Raw genomic sequence first — 22795 nt, 5'->3', positions numbered from 1 at the left:
CCAACCAACCCAACCCAACTCAACTCAAGGTCAACCCAAGGTCAACCAAACTCAACCAAACCCAACCCAACCAAACCAAACCCAAGTCGAGGTCACCCAAACCCAACCCAACCCAACCCAACTCAACCCAACCCAAAGTCAACTCAACCCAACCCAACCCAAGGTCAACCAAACCCAACCCAAGGTCAACTCAACCAAATCCAACTCAAGGTCAACCCAACTCAACCCAAGGTCAACCAAACCCTACTCAAAGTCAACCAAACCCAACCAAACCCTATTCAAGGTCAACCAAACTCAACCGAACTAAACCCAACCCAAGGTCAACCCAACCGCAACCAAACCCAACTCAAGGTCAACCACACTCAAGTCAAGGTCAACCAAACCCAACCCAAATTCAACCAAACCCAACCCAAGGTCAACCCAACCCAACCAAGCCAAACCCAAGTCAAGGTCAACCCAACCCAACCCAACCCAAGGTCAACCAAACCCAACCCAAGGTAAACCAAAGTCAAGTCAAGGTCAACCAAACCCAGCCCAACCTAACCCTACTCAAAGTCAACCACGCTCAACCAAACTAAACCCAACCCAAGATCAACCCAACTCAACCCAACCAAACCCAACCCAAACCCAAGGTCGACCAAACCCAACCCAAGCTCAACCAAACCCAAGTCAAGGTCAACCAAACCCAACTAAACTCAAACCCAAGATCAACCAAACCCAACCAAACCCAACCACAATAAACCCAACTCAAAGTGAACCAAACCCAACCCAACCCAAGGTCAACCAAAACCAAGTCGAGGTCAACCCAACTCAACCCAACTCAACCCAACTCAAAGTCAACCCAACCCAACCCAAAGTCAAGGTCACCCAAAAGCCAACGCAAACCCAACCGACGGCCAACGAAATCAAGATCGTCCAAGCGTCGGCGAAGTCAAGACCAACCAATGGTCGAGGCCAACCCAAGGTCAAGGCCACGCCCACCCCAGGTCAGGTGAGGTCAAGGTCACCCAAAGGTCAACCAAAAACCAGCCAATGGTCAACGAGGTCAAGGTCAACCAATCAATGGTCAAGGAAATCAAGAACAACCAATCAACGGTCGACAAATTCACGATCAACCAACCAATGGTCAACCCAAAGTCAAGGCCACGCCCACCCAAGATCACCCCCAACCCAACCAATGATCATCGAGGTCAAGGTCAACCAACCAATGGTCAACCCAACCCAAAATCAAGGCCACGCCCACCAAAGATCACCCCCAAACCCAACCAATGATCATGGAGGTCAAGGTCAACCAATCATTGGCCACCCCAGCCCCTCCCCGCCCCTCCCCCCGATGAAGCTCAGTGCACAAAGCCCCTCCCCCAACGCTCGGCCACGCCCCCCCCGGGCCGATTTCTCAGCCCCGCCCCCCAAATTTGGCCAAAAAAAAAAAAAAAAAAAAAAAAAAATCCTGCAGTGGGGGGGGGGGGGGGGGGAGGGGAGGGGAGGGGTCACATGGGGGAGGGGGCGGAGTCGGGGGGCGGGGCCGGGCGGTGAAACGGGGTCTCCTTGTAGACGAACCAGGAGCCGCCGGCCCAGAGGACGAGGTTGAGGAAGCCGAAGGCCTGGGGGGAGGGGAAACAAAAAAAAATTAAAAAAAAAAAAAAAAAAAAAAAAAAAAAATTGGGGGATGGGGGGTGGGGGAGGGGGGGGGATAAAAAGCCCTCCCCCACTTCCCAAATCCCCTCCCCCACTCCTCTAACCCCTCCCCCACCCCCAAATTCTCACCACGGACGCCCCCAGCCCCCCCATGGCCCCTCCCCCATCCCCCAAATCCCCTCCCCCATCCCCCAAATCCCCTCCCCCACCCCCAAATTCTCACCACAGACGCCCCCAGCCCCCCCATGGCCCTCCCCCACCCCCATAACCCCTCCCCCATAACCCCTCCCCCATCCCTCTAACCCCTCCCCCATCCCCCAAATCCCCTCCCCCACCCCCCAACCCCCCCCCAGTTCTCACCACGGACGCCCCAGCCCCCCCATGGCCCTCCCCCCACCCCTCTAACCCCTCCCCCACTTCCGAAATCCCCTCCCCCACCCCCCCAAATCCCCTCCCCCCACCCCCCCCAAATTCTCACCACGGACGCCCCCCAGCCCCCCCATGGCCCCTCCCCCACCCCCCAACCCCCCCCAGTTCTCACCACGGACGCCCCCCAGCCCCCCCATGGCCCCTCCCCCATCCCCCAAATCCCTCCCCCACCCCCCAACCCCCCCCAGTTCTCACCACGGACGCCCCCAGCCCCCCCATGGCCCCTCCCCCACCCCTCTAACCCCTCCCCCACTTCCGAAATCCCCTCCCCACTCCCCAAATCCCCTCCCCACACCGCCCCAAATTCTCACCACGGACGCCCCCAGCCCCCCCATGGCCCCTCCCCCACCCCTCTAACCCCTCCCCCACTCCCCAAATCCCATCCCCCACCCCCCCAAATTCTCACCACGGACGCCCCCAGCCCCCCCATGGCCCCTCCCCCATCCCCCAAATCCCCTCCCCCACCCCCCAACCCCCCCCAGTTCTCACCACGGACGCCCCCAGCCCCCCCATGGCCGTGACCCCCGTGCGGGAGCAGCTGGCGGTGGGGGAGGGGCAGTGGGGGAGGGGCGCGGCCACCGCGGCCCGGACGTGTCCCAGGGGCCTGGGCCCAGGCCGAGGAGGCCACGAGCCACAGGGCGGCCACGAGCCCCGAGGCCACCAGGTCCTGGGGGGGGGGAGGGGAGAGAGAGTCACGGGTGGGGGAGGGGCGGGGAAAAAAAAAAAAAAAAAAAAAGACCCAAAATTGAGCTAAAATGACCCAAAAATGACCCAAAAGTGACCCCAAAAATGCCCCCCAAAGACCAAAAATGGACAGAAATGACCCCAAAATGACCCAAAATGACCCAAAAAGGATCAAAAATGACCCAAAATGAGAGAAATGACCCAAAATTGACCCAAAATTGATCTAAAATGACCCAAAAACGGACAGAAATCACTCAAAAACGACCCCAAAAATGCCCCAAAATAACCTAAAAATGATCCAAAAATGACCCAAAATTACCCAAAATGACAGAAAATAACCCAAAAAAGACCCCAAAATGACCCAAAAATGGACAAAAATGACACAAAAATGACCTAAAATGACCCAAAAATGACCCAAAAATGCCCCCAAAAGACCAAAAATGGAGAGAAATGACCCCAAAATGACCCAAAATGACCCAAAATAGGATCAAAAATGACCCAAAATGCAAAGGAATGACCCAAAAATGACCCAAAAAATGAGAGAAACGACCCAAAATGACCCAAAATGGACCCAAAATTGGAAGAAAAAAGGGAAAAAAAAAAAAAGGGGAAAATTCGGGAAATTCGAAATTCCTGCAGGATTTGGAATTAAAAAAAAAAGGGAATTTTGGGGGGAAAAAAAGGGAATTTTGGGGGAGAAAACGGGAATTTTTCAGGGGAAAAAAACTGAAATTTTGAGGAAAAAATGGAAATACAGGGAGGAAAAAAAGGGGGAAAAAATGAGGATTTTGGGGGAAAATTTGGGAATTTTTTTGGGAAAAAAAAGGAATTTCGGGGGGGAAAAAAAGGGAATTTTAGGGGGAAAAAAGGGAATTTTTTTGGGAAAAAAAAAGGGAATTTTGGGGGGAAAAAAAGGGAATTTTTCAGGGGAAAAAAACTGAAATTTTGAGGAAAAAATGGAAAATACAGGAGGAAAAAAAGGGGGAAAAAAATGGGGATTTTTGGGGGAAAAATTGGGAATTTTGGGGACTTACCCGGGGTCCTTCAGGGGCAGCAAAAGGAGAAAAGGAGCACAAAGGGTTAAAACCCCCCCCCAAAAAAATTCCATGGAAAATTTCCCAGAATTCCATCGGGAAAACCCAAAATTTAAATTTTTTTTTTTGGTGCCCAGAATTTAAAATTCTGCTCAAAATTCTCCCAAATCCCAAAAATTTCACTGAAATCCCACAAAATTCCACCAAAATTCCCTCAAATTTCAACAAAATTTTCCCCAAATTCCAACAAAATTTCCCCGAATTAAAAAAAAATTTCTTTAAATTCCACCAAAATTTCTCCAAATTCCACCTGAAATTCTCAAAATCCCAATAAATTCCCCCAAATTTTCCCCAAATTCCAACAGAATTCTCAAAACCCCCCAAAATTTCCCAAATCCCCCCAAAATTAAAAAATAAAATTCCTCCAAATTCCACCAAAATTCCACCAAATCCCAACGAAATTCCACCAAATTAAAAAAAAAAAAAATTCCCCCAAATTCTAAAAAAAAAAAAAAAAAAAAGAATTTTGGGAAAAAACAAAGAAAAAAAGAAAATTTTGGTGGGAAAAAAAAAAAAAAAGGAAAATTAGAGGAAAAAAAATCCGGAAAATTTCGGAGAAGAAAAGAAAAAAAAAAAATTTGGGAAAAATCAGAATTTAAAATAAAAAAAATAAAATCAAGATTTAAAATAAAAAAATAAAAATTAAAAAAAAAAAAAAAAAAAAAAAAAAAAAAAAAAGAGAAAATTCTACGGTGGAACAGGTAAAGGTGGAGGAAAAAAACACCTGAGCACACCTGGGCAGGTAAATCCCACCTGAGCACACCTGGGCAGGTAAATCTCACCTGTCTGAGATTCCCAAACCACACCTGGGCATACCTGGGCAGGTAAACCCCACCTGAGCACACCTGGACAGGTGCAGGTAACCCAGGTAGTGCCTCACCTGCCCCATCAAACCCCACCTGAACAGGTAAACCCCACCTGCCTGAGCTCTCAAACCTCACCTGAGCACACCTGAGCACACCTGAACAGGTAAACCCCACCTGCCTGAGCTCTCCAAACCCCCCCCAGGCACACCTGAGCACACCTGGTGACTCACCATGAGGGGCAGGCGGGATCCTGCACACCTGTACAGGTGCAGGTAGGCCAGGTAAGCGCCCAGGGCCCCCAGGCTGTAGAGGAAAGCGGCCACGGCCACGCCCACGAAGAACCTGGAGGCCGAGGAGAAATCCCCGACCAGGTGAACGTCCTTGGGCCAGGTGTGGTTACACAGGTGAGTCAGCGACGGCTGGAACACAGCCCTGGTTCAACCTGGGGGAGGGGAACGCACCTGGGGTTACCTGGATACACCTGGGGGGACCTGGGGTCACATCTGGGGGGACCTGGATACACCTGGGGGGGACCTGGATACACCTGGGGGGACCTGGGGTCACACCTGGGGGGACCTGGATACACCTGGGGTTACCTGGATACACCTGGGGTCACACCTGGGGTTACCTGGATACACCTGGGGTCACACCTGGGGTTACCTGGATACACCTGGGGGGACCTGGATACACCTGGGGGGGACCTGGGGTCACCTGGGTACACCTGGGGGGACCTGGATACACCTGGGGGGACCTGGGGTGACACCTGGGGTTACCTGGATACACCTGGGGTTACCTGGATACACCTGAGATCACACCTGGGGTTACCTGGATACACCTGGGGTTACACCTGGGGGGACTTGTGGTTGGTCACACCTGGGGGACCTGGATACACCTGGGGGGACCTGAACACACCTGGGGTCACCTGGATTCACCTGGGGGGACCTGGGGTCACCCCTGGGTCACCTGGATTCACCTCGGGTTACCTGGATACACCTGGGGTTACACCTGGGGTCACACCTGGATACACCTGAGCGGACCTGAACACACCTGGGGTCACCTGGACACACCTGGGGTCACACCTGGGATTACCTGGATACACCTGGTGGGTACTGGACACACCTGGGGTCACACCTGGGGTCACACCTGGGGTCACACCTGGGGTCACACCTGGGGTCACACCTGGGTATCAGCTGGGTCAAACCTGGGACCAGTTTGGATGGTCCTACACCTTCCGCTGCACCTGTTCCACACCTGTCCCATCTATCTCACCTGTCCCACCTGCCCTCCCTCACCTGTCCCAGGTGTGTCTCACCTGAAGGGGTACCCGAAGGCGGCGCTGACTATGTGATTGTCCCTCACCTGTCCCTGGTGTATCCCAGGTGTGTCTCACTATCCCAGGTGTATCTCACTGTCCAAAGTGTGTGTCTCACCTGTCCCAGGTGTGTGTCACTATCCCAGGTGTGTGTGTCACTATCCCAGGTGTGTGTGTCACTATCCCAGGTGTGTCTCACTATCCCAGGTGTCTCTCACCTGTCCCAGGTGTGTCCCAGGTGTGTCTCACCTGTGCAGGTGTGTCTCACCTGAAGGGGTATCCGAAGGTGGCCGTCACCGTGTGATTGTCCCTCACCTGTCCCAGGTGTGTCCCAGGTGTGTGTGTCACTATCCCAGGTGTGTCTCACCTGTCCCAGGTGTATCCAGGTGTGTCTCTCACCTGTCCAGGTGTGTCTCACTATCCCAGGTGTGTCTCACCTGTCCAGGTGTGTCTCACTATCCCAGGTGTGTCTCACCTGTCCCAGGTGTGTCCCAGGTGTGTGTGTCACTATCCCAGGTGTGTCTCACCTGTCCCAGGTGTGTCCCAGGTGTATCCAGGTGTGTCTCACCTGTCCCAGGTGTGTGTCTCACCTGTCCCAGGTGTGTCTCACCTGAAGGGGTATCCGAAGGTGGCCGTCACCGTGTGATTGTCGCGGCCCTCGCAGGTGACCCTGAAGGTGACGGAGCCCTCGAAGCCCCCGCAGGTGGCGAAGGCGAAGATGGAGAAAAACTGGAACGGAAAATTCCAGAAAGTTCCCAAAAATTCCGGGAAAATTCCAGAAAGTTCCGGGAAAATTCCGGGAAAATTCCGGGAAAATTCCGGAAAGTTCCAAAAAATTCCGGGAAAATTCCGGGAAAATTCCGGGAAAATTCTGGGAAATTTGGGAAAATTCCAAAAAATTCCGGGAAAATTCTGAGAAAATTCTGGAAAGTTCCGGGAAAATTCTGGGAAAATTCCGGGAAAATTCCACCAAGAAATTCCAGGAAAATTCCAGGAAATTCGGGAAAATTCCGGAAAATTCCGGAAAGTTCCACGAAATTCCAGCAAGTTCTGGGAAAATTCTGGGAAAATTCAACCAAAAAATTCGGGAAAATTCCAGGAAATTCTGGGAAAATTCCAGAAAGTTCCACGAAAATTCAGGGAAAATTCAGGGAAAATTCAGGGACAATTCCGGGAAAATTCTGGGAAAATTCAACCAAAAAATTCAGGAAAATTCCCGGAAATTCTGGGAAAATTCCAGGAAATTCCACAAAGTTCCAGGAAAATTCAGAGAAAATTCCAGAAAGTTCCGGGAAAATTCCAGGAAATTTGGGAAAAATTGGGAAAATTCCTCCAGAAAATTCGGGAAAATTCCGGGAAATTTGGGAAAATTTTGGAAAATTCCAGGAAATTCTGCAAAGTTCACGGAAATTCCAGAAAATAATTTGGGAAAATTCTGGAAAATTCCACCAAAAAATTCGGGAAAATTCCGGGAAATTTGGGAAAATTTGGGAGAATTTGGGAAAAATTCCAGAAAATTTGGGAAAATTCGGGAAAATTGCACAAAAAATCAACATTTTTGGGGTCAGAATTGGAGAGAAAATCAGAAAATTTGGGAAAATTCCACAAAAATCGACAATTTCGGTGTCAAAATTTGGGAAAAAAATCAGAAAATTTGGGAAAATCCCACGAAAATAAAAAATTTTGGTATCAGAATTGGGCAGAAAATGAAAAATTTGGGGAAAATCTGGAATTTTTGAGGCAAAGGTTTGGAAAAAAACCGGGAAAATTCGGGAAAATTTGGGATTTTTTGAGGCCAAGATTTGGTGAAAATGGGAAAATTTGGGGAAATTTGGGACTTTTGAGGCAAAAAATTGTCAAAAATGGGAAAATTTGGGGGAAAATTGAGGAAATTTGGGATTTTTGAGGCCAAGATTTGACAAAAAAATGGGAAATTTGGCCTCAGTGTCTCCCAGTTCATCCCAGTTCCCTCCCAGTCCATCCCAGTTCCCTCCCAGTCCATCCCAGTTTATCCCAGTCCCTCCTAATCCACTCCCAGTCCCTTCCCAGCACACTCCAGTCCCTCCCAGTTTCCCCAGTCCCGCTCCCAGTCCCTCCCAGTTGCCCCTAATCCGCTCCCAGTCCATCCCAGTTTCCCCAGTTCTACTCCCAGTCCCTCCCAGTTTATCCCAGTTCCCCCTAAACCGCTCCCAACTCCCCCAGTTCCCCTCCCAGTCCCTCCCAGTCCCCTCCCAGTCCCTCCCGATCCCCTCCCAGTTCCTTTCCAATTCCTCCCAGTCCCCCGAATTCCCTTCCCAGTTCCTTCCCAGTCTCTCCCAGTCCATCCCAGTCCCCCCAGTTCCCCTCCCAATCCCCTCCCAGCTCCCTTCCAATTCCTCCCAGTCCCCCCAGTTCCCCTCCCAGTCTCTCCCAGTTTCCCCTAATCCGCTCCCAGTCTATCCCAGTTCCCCTCCCAGTCCCTCCCAGTCTCTCCCAGTCCCTCCCAGTCTCTCCCAGTTCCGCACCCACTGCAGGGCCCGGATCAGCCCCAGCGGCTCCTTCAGCGGCCCCAGCGACACTCGCGGGGCCGCCATCGCCTCGCTGACGTCACCAACCGCGCGACGGAAGTGACGTCACATTCCCCCGCAGCCCGCGGCCCAGCCGCTCCCTCATTTGCATCCCGCGCTCTGATTGGCCCGAGGGGCGGCGCCCGCTCCTTATATGGAATCCAGGCCCCGCCCCTTCCGCCCGCCGCCGCCGTTTGCGTCGCCCTCATTTGCATATCTCATTTGCATATCCCGGCCGCGCTTCCGCGTTCGCCGCGCTCTTCATTTGCATAACCGCCCTCTTAATTTGCATAATTAACCCCCCCGTCCCCGCCGGTTAATGAGTCCCCGCTGACAAACGCGTCTCATTTGCATAATTAAAACTTTAATCGCGCTTTATTGGCCTGGTTTGCAAAAAATCGCCCCCCCCCCCCACAAAGCAGCGGCTCATTTGCATAAACCCCGCTGGCCACGCCCCCTTCTGCCGCCCGGGGCTTTACGGCCCCAAAAATGTCCCCAAGGGACCCCAGAATGTCCCAAAAACGCCCCCAGGGACCCTAAAATGTCCCCTAATGTCCTCAAAAATGTCCCTAAAACTCCAAAAACGTCCCCAAGGACCCCAAAAGACCCAAAAATGACCCCAAAAACGTCCCCAGGGACCCCAAAAATGTCCCAAAGGTCCCGAAAATGTCCCCCAAACTCGCCCCCCCCCCCCCGAAATGTCCCCTGGGACCTTCGAAATGATCCCAAAAAACTCCAAAAAGTCCCCAAAATGTCCCCAAGGGACTCCAGAATGATCCCAGGGACCCCAAAATGTCCCCAAATGTCCCCTCCGAAGTCCCAGATGTCCCCAAGGCCACCTCAGGTGTCCCCAAGGCCACCCCTGGTGTCCCCTCAAAAGGCCCAGATGTCCCCAAGGTCACCCCTGGTGTCCCCAAATGTCCCCAAGGCTACCTGAGGTGTCCCCAAGGCCACCCCAGATGTCCCCTCAGAAGTCCCAGATGTCCCCAAGGCCACCACCAGGGTCCCCAAGGCCACCCCTGATGTCCCCAAGGCCACCTCCAGTGTCCCCAGTGTGCCCAAGGCCACCCCTGGTGTCTCTAAATGTCCCCAAGGCCGCCTCAGGTGTCCCCAGGGCCACCTCCAGTGTCCCCAGGTGTCCCCTCAGAAGTCCCAGATGTCCCCAAGGCCACCCCCGCTGTCCCCCAGGCCCCTCCGGCCGTGGCCGAATCCCCTCAGGCGGCGCCGCTCGGAGCGTCCGGCCCGGCCCAGCAGCTCCACCTGCACCGGCCTGGCCTGGGGGCCACCAGAACCCTGCTCCAGGTGGCCACCGGGGCTACCAGAACCCTGCTCCAGGTGGCCACCGGGGCCACCCAAACCCTGGTCCTGGTGGTCACCGGGGCCACCAAGCCCTTGAGCACCCCCATCCTCTTCATGTCCGCCGGCCCCACGGCCACCGCCCTCACCGTTTGTGCTCTGGTAGCCACCAGCACCGTCTTGGTGGCCACCAATGTCTTGACCACCAGCCTTGCAGCCACAGCCCCCGTGGCCACCACAGCCTTGAGCACCACCCTCCCGGTGGCCACCACCCCCATCCTGGTAGCCCCCACCCCATTGGCCACCCTCACCCTCCCAATGGCCGCCGCCCTCGGTAGCCACCCTGAGCCCGCGCTTGCCCAGCGCCACCTTGGGCCGTCCCTTGTCCAGCGCGGCCATCAGGACGCAAGCCATGCACAGCTCCCCGCTGGCCACGGCCCCGCAGCGCCCGCAGGCCCCCGGCGCCGCCCCCTCCCCCGGCGCCGCGCCCAGGGCCAGCCTCCGGCCCGAGTGGGCCAGCGCGGCCACGGCCGCCGGCCGAGAGGCCTCCAGGTCCTTGAGCAGCGCCCGGGGGTGGCCGCGGAAGGCCAGGGGCGCGTGGCGGCACTCGGCGCTGGCGTACGGCAGCCCCCGGAAGTGGGCGTAGAGAACGATCTCCTTCTGCGCCGCGTGACGCAGCGGCTTCAGCCGCGGCACCGCCGGCTCGGTGCTCCTCGGCGGCGGCTGCCCGGGCTGCCCTGGCTTCTCCTTGGGCCTCCTTGGGTTCTCCTTGGGTTTTGTTGGTTTTTTGTTGGGTTTCGTTGGGTTCTGGTTGGGTTTCGTTGGGTTCTCATTGGGTTTCGTTGGGTTCTCATTGGGTTTGGTTGGGTTCTCGTTGAGTTTTGTTGGGTTTTCGTTGGATTTCGTTGGGTTCTCGTTGGGTTCTGCTGAGTCTTCATTGGATTCTGTTGAGTTGTGGTTGGGTTTTGTTGGGGTTTTGTTGGGTTCCGTTGGGTTCTCGTTGGGTTTCGTTGAGTTTTCGTTGGATTCTGTTGAGTTATGGTTGGGTTCCGTTGGGTTCTTGTTGGGTCGGGTTGAGTTTTCCAAGGGTCTCATTGGGCCATCGTTGACTTTTGTTGGGTTCCCGTTGAGTTTTGTTGAATTTTCCAAGAGTTTCGTTGGGTCACCGTTGGGTTCCGTTGGGTTCCCGTTGGGTCCCGTTGGGTTCTCATTGGGTTCCGTTGGGTTCCCGTTGGGTTCCGTTGGGTTCCCGTTGGGTTCCGTTGACTTTTCCAAAAATCCCGTCGAGTTTCCGGGAGATTCCGTTGAATTCCCCAAGAGTTTCCTTTGGCCACCGTCGGCTTCCGTTTGGCCACTGGAGATCGTTGAGGGTGGAGGGATCTCCCTGGAGCTCACGGTGGCCACGGCGACCTCGTCGGTGGCCACGTTGACCCCAGAGTCCTCATTGGTGGCCCTGGTGACGTTGGTGGCCCCCGAGGCCCCGTTGGTGGCCCCGGTGACATTGGTGGCCCCCGAGGCCCCGTTGGTGGCCCCCGAGGCCTCGTTGGCCGCGCGTCGCAGCCGGGCCACGTCGCCCCGCAGGAAATTCATCAGCACCGTCTCGGCCACGTCATCGGCGTTGTGGCCTGGGGGGACCGAGAGTGACCAGCGGTGACCAGTGGTGACCACTGGGGGCCACTGGTGACCATTAATGGCCACTGGTGACCACTGATAACCATTAATGACCATTAATGACCACTGGTGACCAGCAGTGACCACCAGTGACCACTAATGACCATTAATGACCATTAATGACCATTGGTGGCCACTGGTGACCATTGGTGGCCACTAATGACCACTAATGACCACTAATGACCACTGGTGACCAGCAGTGACCACTAATGACCACTAATGACCACTGGTGACCAGCAGTGACCACTAATGACCATTAATGACCACTAATGACCACCGGTGACCAGCAGTGACCACTAACGAGCTCCAGTGACTACCAATGACCTCCCAGTAACAGCCAATGACCACCAGTATCCTCTCAGTCCCTCCCAGTATAAACCAGAGGCTCCCAGTATAAACCAGTACTCACCAGTAGCGTTCCAGTCCTCCCCCATCTCCCTGGCCGCCCTCTCCAGTGCGTCCCAGTCCATCCCAGTTTATCCCAGTGCCCTCCCAGTGCCCTCTAAGCCCCTCCCAGTCCCTCCCAGTATAAACCAGTACTCACCAGTAGCGATCCAGTCAGCTCCCATCTCCTTGGTCACTCTCTCAAGTCCCTCCTAAACCCCTCCCAGTATAAACCAGTGCCTCCCAGTGCCCTCCCAGTATAAACCAGTACTCACCAATAGCAATCCAGTCTGGTCCCATCTCCTTGACTACCCTCTCCAGCCCCTCCCAGTATAAACCAGTGCCTCCCAGTGCCCTCTAACCCCCTCCCAGTGCCCTCCCAGTGCCTTCCAGTTCCTCCCAGTGCTCACCAGTAGCAATCCAGTTGGCTCCCATCTCCCGGGCCGCCCTCTCCAGTCCCTCCCAGTATAAACCAGTGCCTCCCAGCGCCCTCCTATTCCATCCCAGTGCCCTCTAACCCCCTCCCAGTGCTCTCTAAGCCCTCCCAGTATAAACCAGTCCCTCCCAGTACTCACCAGTAGCAATCGAGTTGGCTCCCATCTCCCTGACCACTCTCTCCAGTGCCTCCCAAACCCCTCCCAGTATAAACCAGTGCCTCCCAGTGCCCTCCTATTCCATCCCAGTGCTCTCTAACCCCCTCCCAGTCCCTCCCAGTGCCCTCCCAGTCCCTCCCAGTGCTCACCAGTGGCGATCCAGTTGGCTCCCATCTCCTTGACCACTCTCTCCAGTGCCTCACAAACCCCTCCCAGTATAAACCAGTGCCTCCCAGTGCTTTTCTATTCTGTCCCAGTGCTCTCTAACCCCCTCCCAGTGCCTTCCAGTGCCCTCCCAGTATAAACCAGTACTCACCAATACTGATCCAGTCTGGTCCCATCTCCTTGACTACCCTCTCCAGCCCCTCCCAGTATAAACCAGTGTCTCCCAGTGCCCTCCTATTCCATCCCAGTGCCCTCTAACCCCCTCCCAGTCCCTCCCAGTGCCCTCCCAGTCCCTCCCAGTACTCACCAGTAATGATCCAGTCAGCTCCCATCTCCCTAACCACTCTCTCCAGTGCCTCCCAAACCTCTCCCAGTATAAACCAGTGCCTTCCAGTGCTGTCTAACCCCCTCCCAGTGCCTCCCAGTGCCTCCCAGTGCCCTCTAACCCCCTCCCAGTCCCTCCCAGTGCTCACCAGTGGCGATCCAGTCGGCTCCCATCTCCCTGGCCGCCCTCTCCATGGCCTGCCTGCGGAACACCCCGCACACGGTGCAGCGGCTGCGCCCTCCCAGCGCCGGCCCCACCTCGTCCAGGGCCCACCCAAAAATCTCCCGGTGCGACACCAGCACGAGGGGGAGGGGCAGGGCCTCCCCCACCCCCCTCAGCACCTGCAGGGCCTCGTCCCGGTAGCCCCAAATCCCCTCGTCCACGCCCAGCAGCGCCAGGCGCAGCCCCAGGCCCCGCTGGCGGTTCAGCCGCACCAGCAGGTGAGCCAGAACCGTGGAGTCCTTGCCCCCCGAGGCCGCCACGGCCACGGCGTGGCCGTTTTGGGGTGAAAGGCCCGGATTTTGGGGCTGCAGGAGGGCCTGGAGGGTCTCGGCCTCGAAGGCGCCGAGGAAGCAGCGGCGGCAGAAAGGTTGGAGGGAGCGGGAGCGGAGCAGGGAGGAGGGCAGGGGGCAGCGGGAGCAGCGAGGGGGAGCCATGGCCTGCGGTGGGGAAAAAAAAAAAGGGGAAAAAAATGGGAAATTTTGAGGGGGTTTGTGGAGTTATAAAGATCGGAGAGGGAGAGAATTCGGTTTGGAAAGGGGAGGGGGGAAAAAATCCCGGTGGGAACGGGGAGGAACGATGGAGGGAATCGCAAAAATCCCCACAGAAAATCCGCAAAATCCCCCAAAATCCCCACAGAAAATCCGCAAAATCCCCAAAAATCCCCACCCAAAATCTCTCCCAAAATCCCCAAAAATCCCCACCCAAAATCTCTCCCAAAATCCCCAAAAATCCCCACGCAAAATCCTCAAAGTCCCCAAAAATCCCCACCCAAAATCTCTCCCAAAATCCCCAAAAATCCCCACCCAAAATTTCTCCCAAAATCCCCAAAAATCCCCACCCAAAATCTCTCCCAAAATCCCCAAAAATCCCCACGCAAAATCCTCAAAATCCCCAAAAATCCCCACCCAAAATCTCTCCCAAAATCCCCAAAAATCCCCACGCAAAATCCTCAAAGTCCCCAAAAATCCCCACCCAAAATCTCTCCCAAAATCCCCAAAAATCCCCACCCTAAAATCCTCACCCAAAATTCCCCACCTAAAATCCAACCAAAAATTCCCACTCAAAATCTCTCCCAAAATCCTTAAAAATCCCCAAAAATCCCACCCAAAATTCACTTGGGAACCCCAAAATCGAATTAGGAACCCCAAAACCCCACCGGAAACTCCCCAAATCCACTTGAGATCACCCAAAATCCACTCAGGAGACCCAAAAATTGATTTAGGAACCTCAAAACCCACTTGGGATCACCCAAAATCCACTCGGGAACCCCAAAAATCCCCTTGGGATCCCCCAAACACCCAAATGGTTCCTCCTGAATCTCCTAATCCGCCCCCCCCCCGGAATGCGAATGGTCCCTCCCAGCCCCCCCAAACCACCCCAAAATCCCCCCCGAATCCCCCAAATGGTCCCTCCCAGACTCCAAAAATCCGCCCGAGACCCCCAAAAAATTCTCAACCTCCCCCAAAATCCCCAAATGGTCCCACCCAGACCCCCAAAATCCCTCCGAGACCCCCCAAAATCCCCAATTCCCCCCCACAAAGCCCTCAAAATGGTCCCTCCCAGGCCCACCTAAAGTCCCCCCCGGGACAGGAATGGTCCCTCCCATCCCCCCTCAGGCCTCCCAGACTCCTCGTGCCCCCCTCAAACCCCCCCAAATTCTCCCCCCACACCAAATGGTCTCTCCCAGACCCCCTCAAAACCCCCCCAGGACCCCCAAAATTCCCCCCGGACCCTCCTTTCCCCCCTCCCCCCCCCACCTCGTACTCGCAGTGGTCGCGCCCGGCCGGGGTCGCCTCACGCCGCTCCTTTCCCGCCCTGCCTTGCGCGCTGGCAGGCCCCGCCCACCCCCGCGCGGAACGGACCAATCAGCGCCTTCCTCTTCCCGCCTTACTCCCGCCTCGCCAAATCTGACCAATCAGAGCATGACTTCCGGGTTTATTCGCGCTACCGGAGCCAATCACCGCGGGGGATGCCCTCTGCTATTTCAGCCAATCAGCGCTCGCAGTGAGCGGGGTGTAAAGGTCCCTGAGGCCCCTCCCACGGGTTCTTAAAGGGCCCGCGTTCAAAAAAGGGGGGCGGGGTCTAAAGGAGGGGCGGGGCTTATTAAAGACAAAGCTCGCTGGGGGTGGGCGGGGCTTGTTGGGGAGGGGCGTGGCTACAGCGGGACCCCCCCAAATTGGGAAGTTTTGGGGAGGGTCACGAGTTTCGGGAGGGGTCACGGTGCCGCCCAATCAGATGGTGAGGACAGAAAGGGGCGTGGCCTGAGGGGCCACACCCCGATCACGCCCCGTGCCCCTCCCCCACGGCCGCCATGGGACCCCCCGGGACCCTCGGCCTCGTCCTCCTGCTGCTCGGTGAGGCCCCTCCCCCACCCCGGGGGTCCCTCCCCGCCCCTCCCCCACTCCGCGGGACCCCCTGCCCCTCCCCCACCCCCTGATTCTTTCCCCTGCCCCTCCCCCAAAAAGCAGAAGTGGCCGGGCCGGGGTGGGGGAGGGGAATGGCGGAGAGATTGGGGTGGACCAGCCCCTCCCCCACCCACTGAGGACCCCCCTGTGCCCCTCCCCCACCTCTTGGGGACCCCCCCCCCCTCGAGACCCTCCCCCACCCTGAGGGACCCCTCCCCCACCTTGGAGGTTCACGCCCTGCCCCTCCCCCACCCCCAGAGGGGCTCCCCAGCCCCTCCCCCACCCCACACCTGACCCTTCTGCCCCTCCCCCACCCATTTTAGCCCCTCCCCCACCCCACACCTTGACCCTTCTACCCCTCCCCCACCCATTTTTGTCCCTTCCCCCACCCCCATTTCCCTACACGGAAGCCCCTCCCCCACCCTTTAGGCCCCTCCCCCACCCTGCAAAAAGGTGGGGGAGGGGTTAGTGGGGGGGAGGGGCTAATGAAGCCCCGCCCCTCCCCCCTTTCATTTCCGGTCCCAGGAGCGGTGACGGCACAGCCAGGTGAGGCCCCTCCCCCACCCGGGGTCACGTGGGGGGGTCAAAGGTCACGAGGAGGTCACGAGGTCACCCCTCCCCGCCCCTCCCCCACCTGTTCCAGAATGTTCCGGATGCCTCCCGGGGCCAGGACCAATCGCGGCGCTGGTGGCCGCTGACGTCATCATGACGCTGCTGATCGCGGGCGGAGCCTATTGGCTGGCGGGGCGGGGCTGCCGAGGTGGGCGTGGTCCATGGGGGTGTGGCCTCTTTGTGGGCGTGGTCAATGGGGAGGTGCTGGGAGGTTACTGGGAGGGCACTGGGGGTGACTGGGAGGCTTTGGGCGGTTACTGGGAGCACTGGGGGCTACTGGGGGTTACTGGGAGGCACTGGGAGGTTACTGGGAGGGCGCTGTGGGTGTTACTGGGAGCACTGGGAGGGCACTGGGAGGCCACTGGGATCACTGGGAGGGTATGGTGGTGTTACTGGGAGCACTGGGAGGGCACTGGGGATTACTGGGAGGGCACTGAGGGAGTCTGGGCAGTACTGGAGGTTACTGGGAGGTACTGGGAGTTACTGGGAAGGCACTGGGAAGGCACTGGGGGTTACTGGGGATTACTGAGAGGCACTGGGAGGTTACTGGGAGGTTACTGGGAGGGCACTGGGGGTTACTGGGAGGGCACTGAGGAGGTCTGGGCAGTACTGAAGGTTACTGGGAGGGCACTGGGAACACTGGGAGGGCACTGGGAGGGCACTGGGAGGGCACTGGGAATACTGGGAGGCACTGGAAGGTCACTGGCGGTGTTACTGGGAACACTGGGAGGGCACTGGGAGGTACTGGGAGGGCACTGGGTGTTACTGGGAGGGCACTGGAAAGTCACTGGCGGAGTTACTGGGAGCACTGGGAAGGCACTGCCAATTATTTTGTGATACTGGGAGGGCACTGGGAGTTACTGGGAGGGCACTGGGAGGTACTGGGAGGGCACTGGGTGTTACTGGGAGGGCACTGGAAAGTCACTGGCGGAGTTACTGGGAGCACTGGGAAGGCACTGCCAATTATTTTGTGTTACTGGGAGGGCACTGGGAGTTACTGGGAGGGCACTGGGAAGCTCTGGGAGTTACTGGGAGCACTGGGATGGGGCATGGGCGTGGCCAAAGCCGCTAAAGGGGGTGGAGCGATTAAGAAAGGGCGTGGTTTAGCCCGAAGTGGGCGTGGCCACGCAATGACCACGCCCCGTCCCCCCCTCACAGCCCCGCCCAAGCCCCGCCCCCCGGAGCAGGAATCTCATTACCAGGAGCTGCAGGGAGCGCGCGGGGACCTCTACAGCGAACTCAAGCGCTGAGCGCCGCCTCCCGCACCGGTCATTGCCGCCATTAAAGCGCTTTTAGCTCGTTTGGAAGCGACTTTTGGCCGTTTTGCAGCGATTTCGCCCCAAATTCGCGTTCGGTTTTTGATACGTGGAGGGGGGGGGGGGGGGTGTTGTCGCGCTGAGTGACGTCATTGCGCCGCGCCGGAAGTGCCCCTCAGGCGGGCGGAAGTGGTTGAGGAGCGTTCAGCGATGGCGGCGGCGGCGCCTCCGGGAGCGGCCGGGCCGGGAATGGCGGCGGGAGCCGGGCCCGGTCCCGCGGTGGTGGCGGCGGGGCCCGGTCCCGGTCCCGGAGCGGCGGCGGGAGGCGGCGGGGCCGTGGCCAAGAGCGGCGAGGAGCGGCTGAAGGAGATGGAGGCGGAGATGGCGCTGTGAGGGGAAGGGAGAGGCGGGAGTGTCATGGCGGCCGGGAGGGGGCGGGGCTTAACGGCTGCCATGGCAACGGGGGCGGGGCTTGAGGGGCAATCTGGGGGTTGCCATGGGAACGGGGGGAGAGGCTTGCGATAACTGGGGGTCGCCAGTTTTTACTGGTTTATACTGGTTTATACTGGTTTGAACTGGTTTGTACTGGTGTGTACTGGTCCTTACTGGTTTATACTGGTGCAGGTTCGAGCAGGAGGTGCTGGGGGCTCCTGGCCCCGCCCCCGGGGACCCCCTGGCCCCGCCCCCCGTCCTGCGCCCGATCATCGCCACCAACACCTACCAGCAGGTGTGTCCCCAAATGTCCCCAAATGTCCCCAAATGTCCCCAAATGTCCCCAAATGTCACATGAGTGGCTCCAAATGTCCCCAATTCCCTCTCAATGTCCCCGCTGTCCCCAGGGTCTCCAATGTCCCCAATCCCCCAATGTTCCCAAATGTCCCCAAGTGTCCCCAAAGTCCTCTCTGTCCCCAATCCCCTCTCAATGTCCCCCCAATGTCCCCGATGTCCCCGATGTCCCCAATGTCCCCAACCCCTCTCAATGTCCCCAGCCTCCCCCAGTGTCCCCAATGTCCCCCATTGTCCCCAAATCCCCCAAAGTCCCTTCATTGTCCCCAATCCCTCTCGATGTCCCCTTGATGTCCCCAATCCCCCCAATGTCCCCATTGTCCCCAATGTCCCCAATGTCCCCCAATGTCCCCAATGTCCCCCCAATGTCCCCAATGTCCCCCCAATGTCCCCAATGTCCCCAATGTCCCCCAATCCCCCCAATCCCCCCAATGTCCCCAATGTCCCCCAATGTCCCCCCAATGTCCCCAGTGTCCCCAATCCCCCCAATGTCCCCAATCCCCCCAGTGTCCCCAATGTCCCAGTGTCCCCCAATGTCCCCAATGTCCCCAATGTCCCCAATGTCCCCAATGTCCCCAATGTCCCCAATGTCCCCAATGTCCCCCAATCCCCCCAATCCCCCAATATCCCAATGTCCCCCAATGTCCCCAAATGTCCCCAGTGTCCCCCAATGTCCCCCAATGTCCCCAATGTCCCCAATGTCCCCCAATGTCCCCTCCCTGTCCCCAGGTCCAGCAGTCCCTCGAGGCTCGCGCCGCCGCCGCCGCCACCGTCCCCCCCTTGGGGACCCCCCGGTGCCGTTCGTGGGGCCAGGTCGGTGTCACCCCTGTGCCCTCGGTGTCCCCTGGGTGTCCCCTGGGTGTCCCCTGGGTGTCCCCTGGGTGTCCCCAAGCCCCCCTCAATGTCCCCATGTGTGTCCCCAGCAGTGTCACCGCAGAGGCCCCCGATCCTGCGCCCGGCATTCGTGCCACACGTGCTGCAGCGCCCAGGTACGGGGACACTGGGGACAACTGGGGACATTGGGGGGGATTGGGGACATTGGTGGGGATTGGGGACATTGGGGGGATTGGGGGGATTGGGGGGATTGGGGGGATTGGGGACATTGGGGGACATTGGGGACATTGGGGACATTGGGGACATTGGGGGGATTGGGGACATTTGGGGACATTGGGGGACATTGGGGACATTGGGGGACATTGGGGACATTGGGGGACATTGGGGACATTGGGGACATTGGGGGGATTGGGGACATTGGGGGACATTGGGGACATTGGGGGACATTGGGGGGACATTGGGGACATTGGGGGGACATTTGGGACACCTTGGGGACATTGGGGACATTGGGGGCCATTTTGGGGGTTGGGGACACCGTGTGACCCCTCTGGTGACATTGCTGTCCCCTCCCTCCCCTCCCCCCCCTGTCCCCAGCCGGTCCCAGGGGTCCCCTGGCCCTGCGCCCCCCCCCCCGGGGCCATGGTGGGGGTGGGGCCTCCCCTGGGGGCTCCCCCCGCCCCCCCCCTGCTGCTCGCCCCTCCCCACTGCAGAGACCCCCCCCCACCCCCCTGGGGGCACCAATGGGGGGAGCCCTGAGAGCGCCGAGCCCGGTGAGTGGCACTGGGATGGACTGGGATAAACTGGGAGGGACTGGGATGGACTGGGAGGGACTGGGATAAACTGGGAGGGGATTTGGATGGACTGGGAGGGATTGGGGGGGACTGGGAGAGACTGGGAGGCAATGGGAGGGACTGGGATAAACTGGGATGGATTGGGAAGGACTGGGAGGGACTGGAGGGGATTGGGATAAACTTGGAGGGGACTGGGGGGGACTGGGATGGACTTGGAGAGGGCTGGGATAAACTGGGAGGGGATTTGGATGGACTGGGAGGGGATTGGGGGGGACTGGGAGGCAATGGGAGGGACTGGGATAAACTCGGAGGGGATTGGGGGCGACTGGGAGGGGATTGGGATAAACTGGGATGGATTGGGAGGGACTGGGAGGGACTGGGATGAACTGGGAGGGACTGGGAGGGGACTGGGAGGGGATTGGGATAAACTGGGAGGGACTGGGAGGGGGTTGGTGGGGACTGGGATGGACTGGGAGTGGACTGGGAGTTACTGGTTTGGGATTTGGGGTTTGCTGGGGTTACTGGGAGGGGATTTGGGGGACTGGGATAAACTGGGAGGAACTGGGAAGCAACTGGGAGTTACTGGTTTGGGTTTTGGCCTTACTGGGATGAACTGGGAAGAATTTTTGGGCCCCTCCAGGTGCGTGGGGGAGGGGCCAGGTGTGGTTTTTGGGGTGAAATTTGGATTTTTTTGGTTTTTTTTCACCTCCTGACCCCCCCCGTGTGTCCCCACAGGCGGGGGGGGGAGGGGCCCCGGTGCCCCCCCTGCCCCCGGTGGCCGCGGGACCCCGAGTGCCCCCCCCGGGACCCCCCCCGGGCCCCCCCCAAACCGACCCCCCCCGTCATCCAGGCGGCCCCCACCGTGTACCCCACCCCCCCCCCGGCGCGCCCCGGTGAGCCCCCAGCGACCCCACGTGTCCCCAAATGTCACCAAACGTCACCAAACGTCACCAAAGGTCACCAAATGTCACCTCGGGGTCACCAAACGTCACCTCGGGGTCACCAAACGTCACCTCGGGGTCACCTCGGGGTCACCAAATGTCCCCAAAGGTCCCCGGGGTCACCCTGGTGTCCCCAAATGTCCCCAAGATCGCTCTGGTGTCCCCAAATGTCCCTGGGACCCCCACAAGGTCCCCAAATGTCCCTGGGACCCTCTCAGTGTCCCCAAATGTCCCCGGGGTCCCCCCAGTGTCCTCAGATGTCCCCAAATGTCCCTGGGGTCACCTCGGTGTCCCCAAATGTTCCTGGGACCCCCCCCTTCCCTCAGTGTCCCCAAATGTCCCTGGAACCTCCCTGGGGTCACCTCGGTGTCCCCAAATGTCCCTGGGACCCCCTCAGTGTCCCCAGATGTCCCCAGGGTCTCCCTGGGGTCCCCAAATGTCCTTGGGGTCCCCCAGTGTCCCCGAATGTCCCTGGGACCCCTTCAATGTCCCCAAATGTCCCTCCTTTTAACCCCTCCCCCTTTAGCCCCTCCCCTTTAAGCTCCTCCCTCTTTAACCCCTCCCTTGCCAGAGGAGGCCCCGCCCCTTTAACCCCTCCCCCTTTAACCCCTCCCCCCACAGAGAGGAGACCCCGCCCCCCCGGGCCCCGCCCCCTGAGGAGCCCCGGATTGGCCCGAGCCTCCCGGCCCCGCCTCCAGCCATGGCCACGCCCCCTCCGGAGCCACGCCCGGGCCCCGCCCACCTGGCGCCGGTGCCACGCCCCCTGCGCAGGCCACGCCCACAGGACCCGCCCTTCCCTGTGCCTGAGGTGGGCGGGGCTTGAAGGGGGGGGTGGGGCTTGAAGGGGTGTGGCCGCTGAGCGGGTGGGCGGGGCTGTACGGAATGATTGACAGGTGAGGAAGGGGGTGTGGTCAAATGAGGGCGGGCATGTCCCGCTGATTGACAGCTGTCAATCAGGTGTGGGTGGGGCTGATGGGAAAGGGGCGGAGCCTCCGGGGTGCCGATTCTGTGGGTGGGCGTGGCCGGATTGGTTTGGGTGTGGTTATGGCGGGGTGGGCGTGTCCTGTGTGATTGACAGCTGTCAATCAGGCAAAGGACGAGTCTTTTCAAAAGGGGGCGGAGCCTCCTAATTTGGGATTTCCCGCTGGGTGGGCGTGGCTTTAGCAAGGTGGGCGTGTCCCGGGTGATGGACAGCTGTCAATCAAGCAGCGAGAGGGCTGTAAGGGGGCGGAGCCTCCAAATTTGTGTGGGTTTTTTTTTTTCCCCGCTGTGTGGGCGTGGCTTTAGCAAGGTGGGCGTGTCCTGCCTGATTGACAGGTGTCCATCAGGCTGGGCTGGGGTTTGGGGAAAAGGGGCGGAGCCTCCAAATTTGGGGTTTCCTGCTGCGTGGGCGTGTCCAAAGGGGAGTGGGCGTGGCTATGGTGGCTGGGCGTGTCCCGCGTGATCGACAGCTGTCAATCATATTGGGCTGGGACTATGGGGGAAGGGGCGGAGCCTCCAAATTTGGGTTTTCCTGCTGCGTGGGCGTGTCCGAATGGGAGTGGGCGTGGCTGCGGCGGGGTGGGCGTGTCCTCCGGGTGATTGACAGCTGCCCGTCAGGTGGGGGCGGAGCCGGCGGCCGAGGACAAGCGCAAGGGGAGGGGGGAGCGGCTCAAACGCTGCATCCGCACGGCGGCCGGGAGCAGCTGGGAGGATCCCAGCCTGCTGGAGTGGGACGCTGGTACGGACTGGGACGGACTGGGACGGACTGGGAGGGGCTGGGAGGGGCTGGGAGGGGATTGGGAGGGACTGGGAGGGGATTGGGAGGGGATTGGGAGGGACTGGGAGGGGATTGGGATGGACTGGGAGGGACTGGGATGGACTGGGAGGGGATTAGGGGGGATTGGGATGAACTGGGAGGGGATTGGGGCTCTTCCAGTTGACTTTTGGGGTGTCCCCATGACCCCATAACTCCATTAATGACCCCATGGCTCCATTAATGACCCCATGGCTCCATTAATGACCA

General features: G+C 58.5%; 4 protein-coding genes across 8 annotated transcripts in view; 2 read left to right on the top strand and 2 right to left on the bottom strand.

The window, feature by feature from the left end:
- Nucleotides 1-1438: 1438 nt before the first annotated feature.
- On the bottom strand, nucleotides 1439-8605 carry LOC148220483 (synaptophysin-like protein 1). Its single transcript, XM_088155332.1, is given in 6 exon segments — nucleotides 1439-1604; nucleotides 2557-2667; nucleotides 2669-2734; nucleotides 4882-5083; nucleotides 6574-6692; nucleotides 8468-8605. Coding segments are annotated over 6 exon segments (681 nt in total). The 5' UTR covers nucleotides 8537-8605; the 3' UTR covers nucleotides 1439-1490.
- A 260-nt stretch (nucleotides 8606-8865) lies between these two features.
- On the bottom strand, nucleotides 8866-15492 carry CTU1 (cytosolic thiouridylase subunit 1). Of its 5 annotated transcripts, none has more exons than XR_015798774.1 (3): nucleotides 13092-13940; nucleotides 9412-11430; nucleotides 8866-9348 (listed from the first exon to the last, which is right to left on the bottom strand). XR_015798774.1 is itself a non-coding variant. In XM_088155312.1 (3 exons), the coding sequence occupies exons 2-3, from the start codon at nucleotides 13597-13599 to the stop codon at nucleotides 9653-9655; spliced, it is 2286 nt and encodes a 761-aa protein (XP_088011438.1). In that variant the 5' UTR covers nucleotides 13600-13602; nucleotides 14923-15492; the 3' UTR covers nucleotides 8866-9652. The 5 variants fall into 5 exon arrangements, 3 of the variants coding, with proteins under 3 accessions (XP_088011438.1, XP_088011439.1, XP_088011440.1); XR_015798773.1 differs by having other exon boundaries at nucleotides 8866-9500; nucleotides 9543-11430; XM_088155312.1 differs by adding an exon at nucleotides 14923-15492 and having other exon boundaries at nucleotides 8866-11430; nucleotides 13092-13602.
- On the top strand, nucleotides 15401-17489 carry TYROBP (transmembrane immune signaling adaptor TYROBP). Its single transcript, XM_088155327.1, has 4 exons — nucleotides 15401-15519; nucleotides 16096-16116; nucleotides 16214-16330; nucleotides 17341-17489. The coding sequence occupies exons 1-4, from the start codon at nucleotides 15477-15479 to the stop codon at nucleotides 17430-17432; spliced, it is 273 nt and encodes a 90-aa protein (XP_088011453.1). The 5' UTR covers nucleotides 15401-15476; the 3' UTR covers nucleotides 17433-17489.
- Nucleotides 17490-17632: 143 nt separating this feature from the next.
- The window catches only part of LOC148220480 (RNA-binding protein 42-like), a 5669-nt gene continuing 506 nt past the window's right edge, over nucleotides 17633-22795 (top strand). The window contains 9 exon segments of the mRNA XM_088155339.1: nucleotides 17633-17827; nucleotides 18063-18165; nucleotides 18954-19043; nucleotides 19117-19213; nucleotides 19653-19705; nucleotides 19707-19751; nucleotides 20585-20713; nucleotides 21362-21598; nucleotides 22390-22510. Coding sequence (XP_088011465.1) covers nucleotides 17649-17827; nucleotides 18063-18165; nucleotides 18954-19043; nucleotides 19117-19213; nucleotides 19653-19705; nucleotides 19707-19751; nucleotides 20585-20713; nucleotides 21362-21598; nucleotides 22390-22510 — 1054 coding nt within the window. The 5' untranslated portion in view covers nucleotides 17633-17648.

The sequence above is a fragment of the Sturnus vulgaris genome, chromosome 37 (genome assembly GCF_052056855.1).
Source record: "Sturnus vulgaris isolate bStuVul1 chromosome 37, bStuVul1.hap1, whole genome shotgun sequence".
NCBI classification, from domain to species: domain Eukaryota; kingdom Metazoa; phylum Chordata; class Aves; order Passeriformes; family Sturnidae; genus Sturnus; species Sturnus vulgaris.
Note: the sequence above shows the minus strand (reverse complement) of the source record. Positions and strands in the feature narration are given on the sequence as shown.